General features: G+C 54.5%; 1 protein-coding gene across 1 annotated transcript in view; it reads left to right on the top strand.

The window, feature by feature from the left end:
* The window catches only part of Cdc42bpb (CDC42 binding protein kinase beta), an 83,927-nt gene that overhangs the window by 63,265 nt on the left and 1,998 nt on the right, over positions 1-18,664 (top strand). The window contains 20 exon segments of the mRNA XM_033766825.1: positions 130-240; positions 1,232-1,476; positions 1,587-1,692; positions 2,055-2,179; positions 2,879-2,984; positions 3,710-3,858; positions 4,873-4,967; positions 6,552-6,631; positions 9,280-9,369; positions 9,640-9,717; positions 10,659-10,764; positions 11,495-11,631; positions 12,122-12,261; positions 12,794-12,875; positions 14,056-14,272; positions 14,361-14,423; positions 15,097-15,693; positions 17,914-18,106; positions 18,200-18,304; positions 18,377-18,548. Coding sequence (XP_033622716.1) covers positions 130-240; positions 1,232-1,476; positions 1,587-1,692; positions 2,055-2,179; positions 2,879-2,984; positions 3,710-3,858; positions 4,873-4,967; positions 6,552-6,631; positions 9,280-9,369; positions 9,640-9,717; positions 10,659-10,764; positions 11,495-11,631; positions 12,122-12,261; positions 12,794-12,875; positions 14,056-14,272; positions 14,361-14,423; positions 15,097-15,693; positions 17,914-18,106; positions 18,200-18,304; positions 18,377-18,548 — 2,997 coding nt within the window.

The raw sequence follows: 18,664 nt of genomic DNA, 5'->3' as shown, positions 1-18,664 counted from the left end.
TTTTTTTTTTTTTTTTTTTTTTTTGGTACTGGGAATCGAACTCAGGAACTTGTGCTAGCGAGGCAGGCACAGTGCCACTGAGCTACACCCCCAGCCCCAGTACTAACTTGTAAGTTGTACTTTTCCCAGCTGGAATCTCAGCTCGAGGATGCTGTTGCTGAGGCCTCGAAGGAGCGCAAGCTTCGCGAGCACAGTGAGAGCTTCTGCAAGCAGATGGAGAGTGAGCTCGAGGCCCTCAAGGTAGCGTGTGGCTCCCAGGGCAGCTCCGCAGGACCACGGGTGGGCAGTAGGGGTATGGCCTTTGCCTGGACGTCGTTCTTGCATGTTACTGGCTCCCTAGGTAGAGTTCTGGGCAGCGTGCAGTAGGTCTGGGGCACTCACCTTAGATACTTTCTTCCTATCCTGATTTCCTTGGCTTGGCCAAGTTGGTTTCTGGAAAAGCTCCCTGAAGTTCACATCAGGCTGGTCATCCATCAGGGGTCAGCTGGTGGGGCTGGAGGGCAGCAGGAGGCTGGGGAAGGAGGGACAGGGTAAGAGGACCCAGGCCAGGTTGTCATCATGGTGCAACTCCAAGGGGCTCCTTCCCTCGTGTGAGCCGGGAACTCCTGGCTGGCAGCACCCGTGTCGGCTGCTTTGCAGCAGTCTTCTTCTCTGTGTCTGTGCCGCTCCCTGCTCCAGCTCTGGTGCCTTTGTTAGCTCTCTGAGCATGTCTGCGTACAGCAGCCAGGCGAGCTTGCTGTGCCAAGTGGAGCATGTCAGTCCAAGCCAGTGCCCTTAAGGTGGCTCCCCGCTGCCCTGTGCAGTCCCAACTTGTTACTGCTGTCCACCTCCGTGCCTGTGCCTCCATCCCTGTTCGGTGTGTGGGATCCTCTCCTGATGCTGGCCTCGTGTGCCACTGTCTCACTGCTGCCTTCCACATCGTCCTGACACCGTGGCGCTGTCAGTCCCCGCCAGGAGAGCCGGGCCCTCACCATCATCGGTGGACGTGGCTCACAGTCGGCCTGCCAAAGATCATTGTGGGCAAACGCTTGGGCAGTGAAGGTCAGGGAATCACTGAGGGGTCCAGGCAGAGCTAGGCATGCATGCCCCTGAGCGTGCCTTGCAGGTGTTGAGGGTCACATTGCTCAGGTCACCTGCACCACGGCAGTCCTGGCTCACCAAAGCAGCCATGTTTGTGGGCACCTTGAGGGAGGGCACAGACTTGTCGTCTGGTTTCATCCTCTGTCTACAGATTAAGCAAGGAGGCTGGGGCCCAGGGGCTGCTTTGGAGCACCAGCAGGAGATCTCCAAGATCAAATCAGAGCTTGAGAAAAAAGTCCTGTTCTACGAGGAGGAGTTGGTCCGACGCGAGGCCTCCCACGTGCTGGAAGTGAAAAACGTGAAGAAGGAGGTGCATGACTCAGAAAGCCACCAGTTAGCCCTGCAGAAGGAAATCTTAATGCTGAAAGATAAACTAGAGAAGTCAAAGCGAGAGCGGTGAGTTCCCACCTGCTATGTGGCAGCAAGCTGGAGCACATACCCAGGCTGTGGGTGTGGACAAGAGTGAGGCTGGAGCCCCCTCGACCATCTCCCCCTCCCGCCTGCAGGCACAGCGAGTTGGAGGAGGCCATCGGCACAATAAAAGACAAGTACGAACGCGAGAGAGCCCTGCTGTTTGACGAAAGCAAGAAACTGACTGCTGAAAATGAAAAGGTAATGGGAAACATCTGAGTAAGCACTTATGTGGAAGTTACAATTTTTCATTCTTAAGGCTTTTGGGAGGTTAGTGTCTGTTTTAAATGTTTTGATTTTTAAATGAAGTGATAATGTTTGACCTTTGGAGTGGGTTTTCATTCGCTTAAGATGCACTTACCTGAAATCACAAGCTCTGTCACTTCAGAGTTAGATTTGAATTGAAACTTGAGTTAGCAGAAAGTCCCTAGCCTGAACCTAGTCTGGAAAAACCATAGCGATAAAGGAGAATGTCCAGAGCCTCCCAGAGAACTCTAGCTTGTGTGATGCTGCCGTGGTTGAGGGTGCCAGTTAATAAGTGATGTGGGGTTGTTCCGTTTCAGCTCTGTTCCTTTGTGGATAAACTCACAGCCCAGAACAGACAGCTGGAGGATGAGCTGCAGGATCTGGCAGCCAAGAAGGAGTCGGTGGCACACTGGGAAGCTCAGATCGCGGAGATCATCCAGTGGTATGCCGGCCTCAGCCCATCTGTCCTGGCCGTGCCCCAGCCTCGTCCTCTGCCCGAGCATCCAGGGCTAGCCAGAAGTCCCATCCTGTGACATCACTGACCAGCGGTGGCGAGACAGGTTGTCTTGGTCACTGTGTCATCACTGGTGCTCGTACCAACACCAGCAGCATAAGGAGACCAGGCTGATGTGGTCTCCAGTGCCAGGCCACAGTGACCTGGCTGCGGGTCAGCATGGCACAGCACAGGGGTGTGGGCAGAGCTGCTCACAGCAGGCTGGACAGAGGCAGAGAGTGAAGGGAGGAGCCGGGGAGGGTGAACCGCCAGGCCAGGTCCCAGGGTCGCATCTCCTAGCATCAGGCCAACTGAGCCCTGTACCTGTTCACTTTCCGAGGTCTTGCCTGAGAGGCTTCAGGGAGACGTTAGATGCAAACCCTGACAACGGCAAGCTCACTTGGGACTGGGTTGAGCACCGTGCACACCTAGGGGGAAACAGATGAAATGCTTCCCAACAGCCCACCGATCACATGACTGGGCTGCAGAGCTTGAAGGGAGCAGGGGTGGCCCCTGCTTACTGTGGTGCCGCCCCCATGGACACAGCTGCTGTGGCTATGCAGGCTGCGTGCCAGGGCTGGGAAGTGCTTGTCCTAAGTGGCTCTGTGTGCAGACTCCTGTGCCTCCTGAGACGGCATCTCTTCCCAGGGTCAGCGACGAGAAAGACGCCCGCGGTTACCTCCAAGCCCTTGCTTCCAAGATGACCGAAGAGCTTGAGGCTTTGAGAAATTCTAGTCTGGGATCGAGAACACTGGTGAGCTTTGTACTGAGATCTGCATGTTCACTGCCAAGCAGGACTGCGGTGCATTAAGTACTCAGATCGCTCCAAGGAAAGGGAACACTTGTGTGCAGCCAGGGACCGATGCTAGAGCAGGGTCGCCTCCAGATTCACTGGGACTTTTCTCCTGTCATTGTCACCACCACACATGCCCCTCAGCTGCTTCTGATGGTCGCTGGTGAAATGGCGTCCTCATCAGCTTTCTTTTCTGTTACGGGTGAGAAATGAAAATTCCTCCCCTGTGTTCAGCGAGAGCTTAAAGGAGGTCCACTGTGATGGAGTTTGGCTGCTGCTCAAGAACTGAGGCAGCTTAGCTCAGGGAAAAAAGGGAAGGAAGAGCAGCGAGCTGGTGCACTGCCCCTCTGCCATCTGTCATGACAAGTAGTGATGTCCCTTCTGGGACAGTGAAGCAGAAAATAGCTCAAGGTACAGGGACAGGGAGCCCTGGGACACCTGTGACCCCTCAGAAATTGCACTACAGTTTTAGTCTCATTTTTAAAAATTAGTAATTGTGTTCTTTAAGAAGACTTCCAAGAATGAAAGTTATGAAATTGCAGCACTAAAATCATGTCTGGTGGCTCTTGATCGTATCTGAGGATTCATGTGTAACCTAACAGTGAAGGTTTCATTTTAGAAATGAAGACTCAGTGTCTGAGAAGCACACGGCCTTAGTGTATTTCCGCTGTGCTCCCCATGCCCAGGACCCACTGTGGAAGGTGCGCCGGAGCCAGAAGCTGGACATGTCTGCGCGACTTGAGCTGCAGTCTGCGCTGGAGGCCGAGATCCGAGCCAAGCAGCTGGTGCAGGAGGAGCTGAGGAAGGTCAAAGACACCAGCCTAGCCTTTGAAAGGTGCTTGTGCTGTGGCCACGCTGGTGGTCAGCCCTGGTGGTCCTGCCCGGGGAGAGGCGAACTTGCCACTCTGCAGGACATGGGGTGCTGAAAGCTAGGCTGAGTGGGAGGAGAGTCCAGGGGTGCCGTCCTGCCTGGTGTGAGCATTCTCGGAAGGCATCCAGCCTGTGGTATCAGGGCCTCAGCGACTCTTGCCTTGTGTGCCTGGGGGTGCTGGTGACAAGACTCACAGCCACACAGCTGATAGGTGCCTTTGGCTACAGTTTCCTTTCCAAGCTAAAGGTGACCCTTTAGAGACTGAAATTGATGTGCGTTCAGAGTTCCCCCCACCCATGCACACATGAACACACAGCGGTCCGGCCGTGCTCTTGCTGGACCTGCTCACACAGGCTGTTTCCCTGCTCAGGCCTCAGCATTGAGCTGTGGAGATGGGAGCAGCGGGTTACTGACGGGAGATTCCGTGTCCCCAAATCTGGCAGATGCCAGCCAAAAACACTACTGCCACTTAAATTTACTTCCTTTGTGTCCAGAACTGCTCTGAGCACTTTGTGCCATTAGCTGACGTGTACCTCACCCAGCTCTGCAGGGCAGGCACTCTTGTCCCCATGTTACAGACACAGACCAGGGTGCAGGCACACGGGGGCCAAGCAGTTTGCCCAGTGTCACCCCACTAAGGAGCCCCTGAGCCCCATCTGCCCTGCTCACCCTGGCCACTGAGCTGCGGCAGCCTGGCTCTACTGTCTCCTCCACCACGTTTTGAACTCGCAGGGTCTGTGTACTTGGGCAGTAGGCCACGTTTCCCTAAGGACAGACGCATCTGGAGTGACAGGAACACCTGGGCCCCTCAGATGCACCCTTGTGAGCCACCAATGTCCACCCTGGATATTTGTCATTCCTGACGCATTGGCGCTGGCTAGAGGGGCCTGCGGGGAAGGTGCTATGCTCCTGCCCGCCCACATCCCACATCTGGGCTTCCACCCAGTGCACTTAAAGCTGTCTATTTGTGTATTGTAGTAAACTGAAGGATTCTGAAGCCAAAAACAGAGAATTATTACAAGAAATGGAAATTCTGAAGAAAAAGATGGAAGAAAAGTTTAGAGCAGAGACTGGTAAGTTGAAATCATAACGTTTTAAATTATTTAAGTATCAGCCCAAAATGGGTGAATTTTTTCTTTTATTTTCTCTAAGGTTTAATACTTTCTTTATAGTAGTTGATGAAGTGTGTATGTAATATCATCACAGTCTTAATTTCAAAGCAGTACATTCAATGATGCCTCCCCCAAGGTGACCATGGTGTTTGGTTGCTTCTTCTTTTATGTCATCTTAAAGTGGAGCACACGCTGTGTGTCATGATGCACTCACGTCCTTACCACATGGAAGGCAGCGTGCTGTATCCCTGAGCCATCCCAGCCTTCCAATGTGCCCACAGTGGCCCTGGCAGCCTGAGGATAGGGGCTCGGTTGTCCCTGCTGAGCCATTGTAGAAAATGCTTTCCATGTTGTTGCCGCTGTGTTTGGGGCAGTCCTAGAATGGGATTGCCAGGTCAGAGGGCAGGCACACATGGATCACAAGGGGCTCCTGCCCTGCACTCCACACAGAGTAGGCAACACACTTGGGGGTTTGCCATCCTGATCAGTGAGAAATGGCATCTTGGTATAGGTTTAATTTGCATTTCTCTGCTCATTTTTAAAAATCCAGTTTGTTGTCTTAAGTCTCAGAAGCTTTTTACACGTTGCAGGAGAATGCCTTTTATCTGTTGCATTAACTTTGACTTTATGCTTATGTTGGATTTTTGTGAAGAAAAAGCTTTATGTATTTAGTTATTAGTTTTGGCAACACTAGAGAGTTAACCCAGTACTGTGGCACTAAGCTACATCCTTGCCTTTATTTTATTTATTTATTTTTATTTTTCCTGAGGCACAGAGGTGCCCAGGCTGAGCTCAGACTTGTGCTCCTCCTCAACCTTCCAGAGTGCTAGGCTTACAGGTATATGCCACCATACCCAGCTGCTTTTTAAATTTTTCCTTGTCGGATTTATCATTTTTGTTCCTCTTTATAACTAAGAAAATAATCCTGACTTCCACCCATTCCCATTTGCTCTGAATATTTGCAGAGTTTCACATTTTTCCTCAAGACAGGGTCTTGCCGTGTTGCCCAGGCTGGCAGCAGACTTGTGATCACCCCTGCCTCAGCCTCCTAGTAGCTGGACTTCAAGCATGCACCGCCGCACTGGCCTGGTTTAATGTTTTTGACTTCAGGTGAAGGCTCCATTTTGAATTCACTCTGGCACTGTCTGAGGAGGAGTCTCACAGTTGCCTCTCTCCTCTGCTCCCTCCCTCCTGACTCCATGAGTGGCCCTGGTCACAGTCAAGGTCCCTGTGGCTCCGAGTGGCTCCAGGCGCTCTGCCCTGTGCATTACTTAGTGCCACCACTGTGATCTCTGGACGCCCTTCTGCCTGCCCTATCACCTCCTTCCTGAAGCTTCCCATAGACCTGGGTTTATCTGAGAACCGTTGGCTCTCTGGCTCCCTCTGGGGAGGCCCCGTGGTACTGCACTGAGGACACAGCACCCTCATCATCGCATTCAGGCAGAGCTGACCTTTGGGCTTGGGCAGTGTTGATTGTACTCACTTAACAGTAAGATCTCCCTGTCTTTTCATTGTTCTGCCTTGACCGTTCCTTCTCTCTCACAGGGCTCAAACTTCCAGATTTTCAGGACTCCATCTTTGAGTACTTCAACACCACACCTCTTGCACATGATCTGACGTTTAGAGTGAGTAATTACTTTTTAAAGTGACAGGTGGATTTACAAGTTAGAAATAGTAGAACACAAGTTGGTGGGGCTGCAGGCACAACATCTGCATAAGTGACCCAGGGAACAATTCACTTTCGAATTCTTCCTGCTCATCCAGAGTAGCTGTCTGTCATCTCTCCCTTCCTACTTCTCCATCTTCAAGTAAATTGTCTTCTTTTATTTAAAAAAAAAAATAATAATAGGTGACCCAGGATTTCTCACCTCAGTGTTAGAGACACTGAGGAACTGGAACTGTTGCCAGGGACTAATGTTGCTCAGACTAAGTGGCAAGGAAGTGCTCAGCACCTTCAGGGCATAAATCTACAGTGGCCTCTGGCTGTGCAGTCATGAGCATTTTGTGTAACTTTACAAATAAAAATTTCCACACTGCATCAAATAATAGCAATTAGTCATATTCCCATTTCTATAATTTCCATGTGGCAAGAGAGCTGGGTATCTGTATTGGCAGGAGGGTTTGTGAGAAAGGTTTACCCACAGCATACCTGGTGACTGGAGCACCCCAGGCAGGTGCTACCTGCCATGTGATGGCGCTGCCACTAGGGCTGAGTCCCACAGGACAGTGACTCACAGGCATTGGTGACCCTGAAATACCTGAGCGATTATCACCTAAGAGTGAGGCCGTCTCCTGTGGGCTGCGATGTCTGCAGCATTGGTGATGTTTGGCACTAGCATGGAAGTTTGATTCTCTGCAGTCTCCCCTGTTGTCCCAGCAGCATCCTTCCCTCCCAGGGAAGGAGCCACCAGAAGCCACAGGCCACAGTGAGCAGTCCAGTTTCCTTGCCGCTCTGACAGGGGCAGATCCTCCTCCCACCTCTGTCTGGAGAATGCCCTGCCCTGGATTTGCCGCAGTATCCTCTCTACATGTGTGGGTTGAACGTTTGGCACAGATTCCACATGGAGATGCCACGTCCGCCCTTGCTGTTTCATAGGTTGGGTATTGTCTGCTGGGGTCACCCCTAGCTGTGTGGGTGTCTGCCCCTCAGGAGCCTCCCATGGCCATTCTGGGCATACTTCACCTGACAGAATGCTTGTCCTTACCAGACTAGCCGTCCTGGTGTTTCCCAGAAGCCCTCAGACCTTAAGTATTTAATGGGCCTCTGTGCGCTAGGTCTTTGGTAAACCTAGCACTGTGTGAGTCATGTCCTTCTCTGGTGGAGCATGAGGAGGAAGTGATAATACCACGCATGGTGGCACATGTCCATAATCCCTGCACTCTGGGAGGCTGGGGCAGGAGGATTGCATCTTCAAGGCCAGCCTGGGCAATTCATGACTTAATGGGACCCTGTCTCAAGTAAAAACGACAGGCTATAGCTCCATGCACAGGCCCTGAGTTCAATCCCCTGCACTGATGAAAGCAGTTTCCAAGGACCAAAAGCTGACTGTTGGCAGCACAGCGTGGAGGTGGCGAGGAAGGCAGTGATTTCTCTGGGAAGGGAGTGAAGGTGCACAGAGCTCAATAGCAGGGTGTTCCCACTGTGGCAGCCATCGTGTCTCGCTCGTCAGTCCCTTTTCCTGGCCTGGCGGGAGTGAGTTTGCCATAGAGGCCGCGTCTGGCTTGAGCGCATGCTGCTGTGCAGGGCCTGAACTTCAGTGGAAGCAGCTTCCCGCAGCTGCCTACTACATGGGCAGCAATGACCGGTGCTTCTCCTTTCTGTCACCCTAAGGACTCCCTATCCTCCTGGCCTGCCTCTTCTCTGCGAGCCTGCTGGGGGAAAGTGAGTAAGCTGCTGCCAGCTGCAGTACCCTGAATGCTCACCTTCCCGTGAATTGCATTCATCCTATGAGTTAGCCAGCTAGTGAGACTCCGGGGTTTTACTTTGCTAGAATTAAATTCCTCAATATTTCCACTCCTCATTTACCAGCTAGGGCTCTAACTCATTTAACACCCCTTGTCTGGGGGGTCACATTACTGTTGTTTGCCAACAGTCAGCTAACCGATCTGCCCTTTCCCTTACGAGTCTGGGGCAGGGTTGTGCACATCTTGTGTGCTGCTCCCGTCCGAGTGTGACCTGAGTGTCACTGTGGAAGGCACATGTTGACACAGGGAGTCGAGTCCAGCTGCAGACCACACCCTGCGTCCCCATGCAATGGCACAGGCTGTGTGAGCAGGGACAGCCTCTGAAGAGGAGCGCTCGCCCTAGTAGGATGGCCTTGAGTGGTTTGAAAGTGTGGCCTCTGCTTAGGTAGATGACGGTCAAGTTACTGTGAAGCTGCTGTGCTCTTAGGAGTGATACTGGCTTCCAGGGAGTGCCTGTGCCGGGTCACTGGCTCATGGAGATGGTGGAATTGCTTCTTGATCCTGGAAATGTGGATAAGAAGCACTTGCCTCATTGGTCTGAAGGCTGAGATCTGGGGTTGAGATTTCTACTTGACGTGGCCAAGTTGGTAAGGGCCTCACACTAGAGGGCAGCTGGATGACCTCTCACATCCACTGCAGCCTTGAGCACCAAGGGCAGTGGCCCTCGGGAGGCAGGAGAGCTGAGTGTGTGGGGGCTGAGTTGATACCTGGGGTGTTGGGGGAGAGGAATGAGAAGTGCTTGGACCCCAGGTCCCACTAGAATGCGCTTTTCAGACGAAGAACATTGTCTTTATCTTCCTTTTTGCAGACTAGCTCTGCTAGTGACCAAGAAACACAAGCCCCAAAGACAGAAGTGTCTCCATCAGTGTCTGTGGCCAGCAGCACGGAACAGCAAGAGGTGAGACCCTGTTGCCCTGTGGGTGCTCTCAGGGTGCTTGAGTCCATCCAGGCCAGTGTTGGGGACCAGCAGCTGCTCTGACGTCAAGACTCGAGGCTCAACTTCTGTTCTCAGTTCCTGTTAGTGATCAGCCGGATGAGCGAGGCTCTGTCACTTAAAAATGCAGACTGTCACTGATGACTAAACCCTAGAGAGATGTCAGCCCCAGGCAGGGCGTGGCACCTTGAACAGTGGTAAGAGGCAGTGCTGACTCGTCCCCACTTCTCCCAGGACATGGCTCGGCCCCCACACAGGCCGCCCACTGTGCCGCCGCCCACCACGCAGGCCCTGACTCTGGCTGGACCCAAGGTAGGCTTTGCTCTTAGCCAAAAGAACTGCCTGGTGTCTGTGAAGTGGCGTGGTGCCCTGTGTGCACACAGGCTCTCTGTGCTCTCCCATCACGCCCAAGCTGTGCACCTGCATTTCAGCTGCCACCATCCGGGATGCCCCTACCCTCCCTGGCCGAGTTCCTGGCCCTGTGGGAGCCTCGCCCATATCCCTCCCTCTGCCAGCGCATTCCATCTGTGCTTGGAGAGCCCTGTGGTTTGGGGGTGAGAGTTTTGCTAAAGGTGCAATTGGAACCTTGGCTTTTCTGAGTGTGTCCTAGACGCCTTGTGCCATAGTGCACAGCTCTGCCTTGGTCTTTGTTCTGACCTTGGGCTCCTGCAAGTTGGTCCTCTTTCTCATGTAAATGTTAACACAGATTGAAAGTCACCATTGTGTCCGGGCCCTGAGCTTCAGGCTCAGCACATGTTTACCTGGGTACCAGGGACAGCTTCTGCTCTGTGTTGACTGTAGACCTGGCCTCCAGCTCCAGCAGAGACAGGGAGCTCTGTCTTGTTTGGCAGCAATTACTGTTTGCCTTACAAAGTCAGGTTCTCAGTCGGCGACCAAGGCCAGAGGCCCTTTCTTTTGTAAACCTCTCCCCAGAAGCAGCTCTGTGAAGGTGCTGCACACCTGGCCAGCCTGACTGCTCCTACTCCCCCCATCCCCGGTGTAACTCGCTCTCCATCTTGCCCACTCCTGTGTCTTCCTTAGCAGGGGAGGTTTTCTGTGGCTGTGTCTGGGCTTTAGGAAGTGCGGTCCCGTGCCCAGGATATCCTGCCTTACCAGCTAGCCTCACGTTCCACTCCTAGCACAGAAGGCACAGTGTCAACTCTTCCAAGATAGAGCTGTTTGTAAATCAACTATAAGCAGGTCTGCTGCCCATTGTGGGTGCCTGACCTCATTTATCTTACTATTTCCTGCAGCCAAAAGCTCACCAGTTCAGCATCAAGTCCTTCTCCAGCCCGACCCAGTGCAGCCACTGCACCTCCCTGATGGTTGGGCTGATCCGGCAGGGCTACGCCTGTGAGGGTGAGTGTGCTGAGCCGGGCCGGGGTCGGAGTGTGTGACTTTGCCCCACCACCAATGATGCCAGCCTGGGCAGCGGTCCTTTCCCCGGTGGGCACACCCTGATGGAGTTAAAGTAGGAATTTGGGAGTAACTGGGTCATTCGCTAGGAATATTACAGATGCAACATCTGGAAAGTCAGGAAAGGTTGAGGGTGATGAACTAAATCCTTTACTCTTAGGTTGTCTGGAAGTGACAAGGATTGCTTTATGTTTTTGCTGCTAGTCCTTTTGAAAGTCTTTTGTCTCATATTCTTGCCCTTGGGATTTGGTGGCATGCTGCTGTGGCCCTCTATTGGGTGTGGCTGTAAGCTCCCCATTTTACCGATGCCTGACAGACCTGTGGCCGCTCCCTGAAGTGTGACAGTCTGGGGCCAGTGCCCTGCTTACACTCCTGACTGTGGTCAGCAGTAGAAGGGCTGCGCACACAGCTCCTGTGTTTTTCTTTTACTGTTACCACTCATGCCCTTTGCCTGACTGCTGGGCCCCTAGTGTGTCTCCATCCCCGCTGCCCAGTGACATCAGCAAAAGCCTGTGGGGCAGCAGCAAGGCAGTGACACTGTGCATCCTGTCCCTCAGGGCTCCATCGTGTGTCAAAGCTTACCACTGAGTGGGGTTCCAGGGCTCTCCTGGTCAGGTGTGGCTTGCAGCATCTGCCCTGCAGGCGGCGCTATGAGGCCCTTCCTCTTTTCCAGTATGCTCGTTTGTCTGCCACGTGTCCTGCAAAGACAGTGCCCCCCAGGTGTGCCCCATCCCCCCTGAGCAGTCCAAGAGGCCCCTTGGTGTGGACGTGCAGAGAGGCATAGGAACAGCCTACAAAGGCTATGTCAAGGTAGGGGCGAGCCCTCGGTGTTTGAAGTGCAGTGCCAGCGGCCACCCACTGCTATGTGAAGTGACTGGTCCCGAGCCAGCACAGGAGCTGCTGTTGTGGAAGCCCGAGATTCCCTCTGGGGCCTATGGCCCTGTCTACTGGAATGAGCCCTTGGACAGTGTGCATGAAGTCAGGACTCCAATGCTACGGGTGCTGCAGACCACTGTACCTGGCCCAGCTCCTGGGGCCATAGCTACTCTCCTCAGAATGTGTGTGAGCTGTGAGTGCTGCTGTTTGCTGGGTGTCCACATCCAGTGCCCCTGTTACAGTGTCCCCACATGTCCAGCTAGCCTTGGCCACTGATGTGGGCAGGGGCACAGGGAGGCTGGCCCCGGGGAACCAGGATGGTCACAGAGCAGATGGAAGCAGACCCAGAACAAGGCTGAGGGACCCTAGTGTTTTCCAAATGTCTGCCCCGGCCCTGTGGAACATGGTCGCTGTTCATCCTTAGGTCCCCAAGCCCACTGGGGTGAAGAAAGGGTGGCAGAGGGCCTACGCTGTGGTCTGTGACTGCAAACTCTTTCTGTATGACCTGCCTGAGGGGAAATCCACCCAGCCCGGTGTGGTCGCCAGCCAAGTCCTGGACCTCAGGTCTGTTCCATACAGCGCTGTCCAGTTCCGTGAATTGGGTTCCACTCACTTGTCTTTAGCCAAACTGAATTTGTTGGGTAATCATTAACATTATTTATATCTTTGCCTCTTAAAGTACTGCACTGCAATTAAAGTGTAGACTGTAATGTCCTTGCTTTGGATAGTTCTGCAGCTCCTGCTGCCCCTCACCATGCACACATGTGTTCCAGCCTGGGGCTCTGTGCCTGTGCCTCTGCCTGACAGGGCTTAGCTAGTGTCTGCCTGGCTGTGCCTGGCTGTGCCAAGGCTGGGCCAGGGCAGTGATGTGGAATGGTGGCTGGGGACCAGGAGAGTCAGGGCCAGGCTTACCGTCTGCTACACCTGCCACCAGACCTCCTCAGGATGCTTGTTTGTGTGGGTGGTTGGCTCAGTCCATGAGAGTGTGTTTGGTCCAGCAGTCACTGGTGCCAGGCACGCCTTGGAGGAACATGGAGGATGCGTGAGGCAGGCCTGTGTATCCCGCTCGGGCCTCTGAGTGTGTCTGTCTTCCCAGGGACGAAGATTTCTCAGTGAGCTCAGTGCTGGCCTCTGATGTCATCCACGCCACACGCCGAGACATCCCCTGTATATTCCGGGTAGGAGTTGTTCTGATCTCTTGCCCCGTTGTGTGAGTCTTCCAAGCCCCCGGTGATGGGTCCTTCCCCACACTGTGGTGTCCCACAGGGAGGGAGTTCCCAGCCTTTTCCTGGCAGCCCCATCTGTGACCCCTTCCCACCTCCTCCGAAGCTCTTCTGGCCTGGTGGGCCACTCATTGAGTTCGGTGCCACACTGAGGGACATGTCAGTGTGGGTCCCCCGTGAGCAGCCTCACCTGACTGCCCCTCCACTTCCGCCTGTCACTTGTAGCTGCCTGAGCAAAACAAGAAAAAGCCTCAGAGATGGCCTGGCCTGTTGGCTCTTCCGTGGCTGAGTTGGAGCCCCTGCTGCTGGATGGGGTTAGACATTGTGGCATCAGGAAGCATCTGACTGATCAGAGATCACAGACACTCTTCCTAGCCCCCCCTTTTGGGAATTTCTACATGAGACAAATTTTGGTTGACCCCCAGATCACAGCTCACAGTTCACCAGTGGCCCCTATTATGCAGGAAATGCCCACCACCCTGTGCTTGTGGTGATGATGGTTTGGTAGCTGCCAGGGTCTCCACGTTTTCTGGGTCAGCAGTGGTGAACCAATGGCACTTGTGCTGCACCAGGCTGTTTGCCATCCATGAGAGCTCTAAAAGGTTCTCCATCACTGTCCTAGATGCTTAGTGAGCACTCACAGGAAGCGGGACGTGGGCGAGACCACTTTGGTTTGGGGCCCCATCTCCCCAGGACACATTCTAAGAGTCTGCTTTTCAGTTATAGTAAGTCTTTAAGAAAGCAGTCTTGATTTTGTTTTGTTTTGTTTTTTTGAGGCAGGGTCTCACTGTATAGTTGAGACTGACCTGGAACTCACTATGTAGCCCAGGCTGGTCTCGAACTCACAGCGATCCTCCTACCTCCGCCTCTAGAGTGCTGGGATTACAGGCATGCGCCATCACGCCTGGCTAAGAAAGCAGTCTTAAAGAAGGCACTTAACGCTGTCGTCACTTCACAGCCAGTGTGTGTCCTCTGTGAGCCACAGCCTAGGCCACCCAGGGATGCATGGAGCTGGGGAAGCACAGGCTTCCTGTTGTTACCTCAGGGAGAGTGGCTTCCAAGAGTGGGACGGGTGCCTGAATGATCTGGCTGGCTGACAGCTCCTCTCGTTTCTGTTTTGTTTTCTCTCGTGAAGGTGACAGCCTCTCTCTTAGGTTCACCTTCTAAGACCAGCTCCCTGCTCATTCTGACAGAAAATGAGAATGAAAAGCGGAAGTGGGTTGGGATCCTAGAAGGACTCCAGTCCATCCTGCACAAGAACCGGCTGCGGAACCAGGTTGTGCACGTGCCACAGGAGGCCTATGACAGCACGCTGCCACTCATCAAGGCTGTGCTCACAGCTGCTATCGTGGGTATGTCCCCGCGGGACTCTGGCTGAGTCTGGGCACACAGTGAACCACTGGTTCACAGGCTACGTCTGTGCTGTGCTCCCCTCCCCAGATGGAGACAGGATTGCTGTTGGCCTGGAGGAAGGGCTCTATGTCATCGAGGTCACCCGAGACGGTGAGTAGGCAGGGTTACAGTAGGGACTTCCTCGGGAAGAAAAGAGTTCACCTGCTTCGTAGACCAAGTCACTGTGTCAGAGACTGTCACAAAAGAGGGAATGCAGACAGCGGAGAAAACCGATTTGCAGAATGGCAGGTGTTCACCCAGCTGCGCGCGGTGTGCCTCTGGCATAGTGGAATGCTGGGTGCACCCAGGGCTGGGGATACAGGCGTGAGCTGGGTCAGCTGAGGTTTCCCAGAGAGACCAGTGCTTCTGTCCTGCATGGGGCATGTCACCCTGTCCCTCTCTGGCAGAGCCCAGCTTGGGATCAAGAAACCAGAATCTAGGGCACCCACACGCGAATGAGCCCAGGAGCCCTGTGCGGTCCAGGCTACTGAGTCCCTCGGGTTTCAGAGTAGGAGCAAGGGAGAAGCCAGGAGGGTTCTGGGTTAGTTTGGGCCCAATACTTGTTCACCCCATCTGGGGTTTTGCTGGCTTGGGCATGTGGCAGGGTTTGTAGCACCCCCATAGCAGGTACAGCAGCCAGAGCCTTAGTGGCCAAAGGCCTGTGTGGGTGCAGGGACAGTGGGACAGAGCTCCTGGTGCCTCTGTAGGGCACAGTCCCAGGGTAGAGCCAGCTGGTAGGCACCACACCTTGTGTCTCTCCTCACTTGGGCCCTCCTCGCTGCAGTGATCGTCCGCGCTGCTGACTGTAAGAAGGTGTACCAAATCGAGCTAGCACCCAGGGAAAAGATCGTCATCCTCCTGTGTGGCCGGAACCACCACGTGCACCTCTATCCATGGTCCACCTTGGATGGAGCAGAAGGCAGCTTTGATATAAAGCTTCCAGAAACCAAGGGCTGCCAGCTTCTGGCGACCGCAACACTGAGGAAGAGCTCTTCCACCTGCCTGTTTGTTGCCATGAAACGGCTAATCCTCTGCTATGAGATCCAGAGAACTAAGCCTTTCCACAGGAAGTTCAATGAGCTGGTGGCCCCAGGACACGTGCAGTGGATGGCCGTGTTCAAGGACAGACTCTGTGTTGGCTACCCCTCTGGGTTCTCTCTGTTGAGCATCCAGGGGGACGGGCAGCCCCTCGACCTGGTAAATCCCGCTGACCCCTCGCTTGCGTTCCTCTCACAGCAGTCTTTCGATGCCCTCTGTGCTGTGGAGCTCAAAAGTGAGGAGTACCTGCTTTGCTTCAGCCATATGGGACTGTACGTGGACCCTCAAGGCCGGAGGTCACGCATGCAGGAGCTCATGTGGCCTGCGGCTCCTGTTGCCTGTAGTATGTATATGTTTTCTGTTGCCATATCCCTGTTGCTGCTTCTCACATTGACATTCGGCATGTGTTCTATTTGCTTTGGTTTGTCTCCTGGTCCCTGGTCCACTAGTTACAGGGTACGGAGGAGAAGCCAGACATCGCACTGCAGCGGCCTCCCAATGGCCTCTTGCTACCCAGCAGAAGAGTCCCAGCAACACCTCCCTGGGCAGAGGGCTCAGTGATGGAAGAAGGGGCCTGACCTTTCAACCTCTTTTTAAAAAGCATTCCTCATAATATAGCCTTCCTCATAATATAGCCTTACAGAGTGAGCTGGGTGTAGGAGTGCATGCCTGTAACCCTAGCACCCTGGGAGACTGAGGCAGGAGGACCACCAGTCAAGCCCAGCCCAGCCCAGACAACTTATGGGTTGAGTGAGATCCTATCAAAAGGGGCTTTGGGGGATAGGGATGTAACTCCATGCAAAGGCTCTGGGTTCAGTCCCCAATATTAAAAAGCACACACACACACACAATACTATATACCAGCTAAAGGCTTTTGGTGACCAGAAAAAATTCAACTCTGACATCTAGATTATAGCTCCTTTTGGGGCTGAAATTTTTCTGAGGCTGGTGGTAGAACTATTCTGTCTGCAAATGTGCTGGTCATTTTCTTGGTAGAAGTGACTTTGGATGTGAATGGGCACAGCAGAAGCCAGAGCCCAGCCCTCCGGGGGTCAAGCTGGGTGAGCTGCGCTGCTGCAGTCCCCTCACTGTGGCTGCCATCCACCTGACCTTCTGTCTGGCTGCTCTGAGGGCCTTCAGCCTTGGGAACCTCCCCAGCAGGCCCTGAGGAGCCAGTGTGATAAGCAACAAGGGTCACTACATGGCAGCCACTGCGGCCGGAAGTGGCACTGTATGCCCCTCATTACCTGTGTGAGACCTGTGCTGTCCCCCCCAGCCTTGCCTTGGGCAGCTGGCCCCCACGTGCTGCGCCCATACCTCCCTCCTGGCCTCCATACTTCCTGCTTAGCAGGGTCCTTCCCATGGAACAGGAATCATTTTGGAAAACAAAAGGGCTCAGGTCACCCTGCCCCACACACCTGGCACTGACCCCACGTTCTTTCTCCGCCTCGGTCTCTCCCTTTTGTGCCTGTGCAGTCTGTTGAGGCTGTACCTGGCGCTGTCACTGGTCCTGTCCACAGAGGAGGCTGGGGCCAGGGCTCCTGTGACTGCGAAGTCATGTTCTTTTCACTGTATCTCTTCAGATATTTCAGTCGGTTGTTCAGCACATCAGAAAGGAAACCCCTTGTGTCCAGCAAGAAAAGGGCTTCCCCAGAAGGCCCGGCGCTCACTGTGAGCCAGTCAGCAGGGCCAGCTTTCGCAGGAGGCACTGAGGCTCCTGTGTGGCCCAGACGTCACTTCCGCAAGTGTCGGCAGTTCAGCATCTCACCAGCCTCTCTTTCCCGCTTGCTTCCTTCTCCCATGCCCAAGAGAAAGGTGTCCGCACTGGCATGGCAGGCCCGAGTAGGCCTGCAGCTGCTGACTGACGAGGGTCCTGCAGGGAGACTTCTGATGACCGTGCAGGGCCCAGCCAGCCACGTGGTGACAGTGAAGTCCCCAGAACGGCGAGAGGGGAGGGATGTCTGCCCTTGTCCCTCAGGTCACGCAGGCTTTGCTACTGTCCTAAATGTGTAGGGCCTCAGCTTCCCGTCAGCGGGTTCTGTCAAGCTGTGTCCGCCTTCCTCAGGCTGGCAGGAAGGGCAAACAGCACCTCTGGGGTGGCCACCCCTGATGTCCTCGGTCCCGTGGGGCAGCCGAGCAGCCTGGGGGATGGGGCTCATCCTCCAGGCTGAGCACCCCTCGCACAGAATCTGGATCAGTAAGCTTCCACTGGTGTTTCTTGTGAGCTGAGTGAAGAAGCTCTTGAGTCATCCTCACTGCCTGTTTTGCGGTGTTTAATGTGTCACCTGCGGTAGCCGGGCACGACACATGCCTAAAACTAGAACCCTGGGAGACTGAGGCAGGAGAAGGAGAGAAGTGAGAGCTGGTGCTGCTGCTCAGTGAAGAGCCTGGGGCCAGCCCTGGCCCTGGGGAAAGCGACCCAGTGAGGGAGGGAGGTGGAGGTTCCAGGCCTAGGTATTTGGCTTGGCCGAGGTCCTTCTGGTGCCCTCTTGTGGAGATGTGAGGGGCCTGGGAGCCTCACCCTCATCCAGTTCCGAGCTCACCTGTGCTCCGCTCACGCCAGGTTGCAGCCCCTCCCACGTGACAGTATACAGCGACTATGGCGTGGACGTGTTCGACGTGCGCACCATGGAGTGGGTACAGACCATCGGGCTGCGGCGGGTAAGGCCGGGGCTCCTGCGGGGCGGGCAGGCTGAGCCTGCGTCCTGCACTCCCCATCTTAGAAAGCACTAACGAGGCATAACAAATATTCATCTGTCAAAGCAGCAAGAAAAGTATTCTTTCTTCTGTTGGGGGCGTTTGGCTTGTTGGATATCCTTAGAGCCAAGTACTGTTTAAATACCCTTTAGGCTAGGGGAGGTGTAGGATGGCAGTAAGAAGCAGATGCTGCGCACGCGCAGCAAGCGGCGCTTCGTCTTCAAGGTGCCAGAGGAGGAGCGGCTGCAGCAGCGGCGGTAAGGCCGGCCGGCTGGGAGGGCGCTGCCTGAGGGTTCCTTCCTCGGAGCCTCACCCCGCTCCCTCCACAGAGAGATGCTCCGAGACCCTGAGCTGAGATCCAAGATGATCTCCAACCCTACCAACTTCAATCACGTGGCCCACATGGGCCCGGGCGACGGGATGCAGGTGCTCATGGACCTGCCGCTGGTGCGTGCTCCCTCCTGGGGCGGCGGCCCTCGGGTGGGAATGGGCAGCGCTGCTGTAAAGTTGTCGACGATGGCGTAACTTGTGTAGAATTGGACTTGTGCCGAAATAACTGCTGATCCGCTCCAGCCGAGGAGAGGCCTTGTCCGGCGGTGCGCGGCTGTTTGTGGCTG

This window comes from Fukomys damarensis, unplaced genomic scaffold (assembly GCF_012274545.1).
Source record: "Fukomys damarensis isolate Sample0158 unplaced genomic scaffold, DMR_v1.0_HiC HiC_scaffold_21, whole genome shotgun sequence".
In the NCBI taxonomy this organism is placed as follows: domain Eukaryota; kingdom Metazoa; phylum Chordata; class Mammalia; order Rodentia; family Bathyergidae; genus Fukomys; species Fukomys damarensis.
Note: the sequence above shows the minus strand (reverse complement) of the source record. Positions and strands in the feature narration are given on the sequence as shown.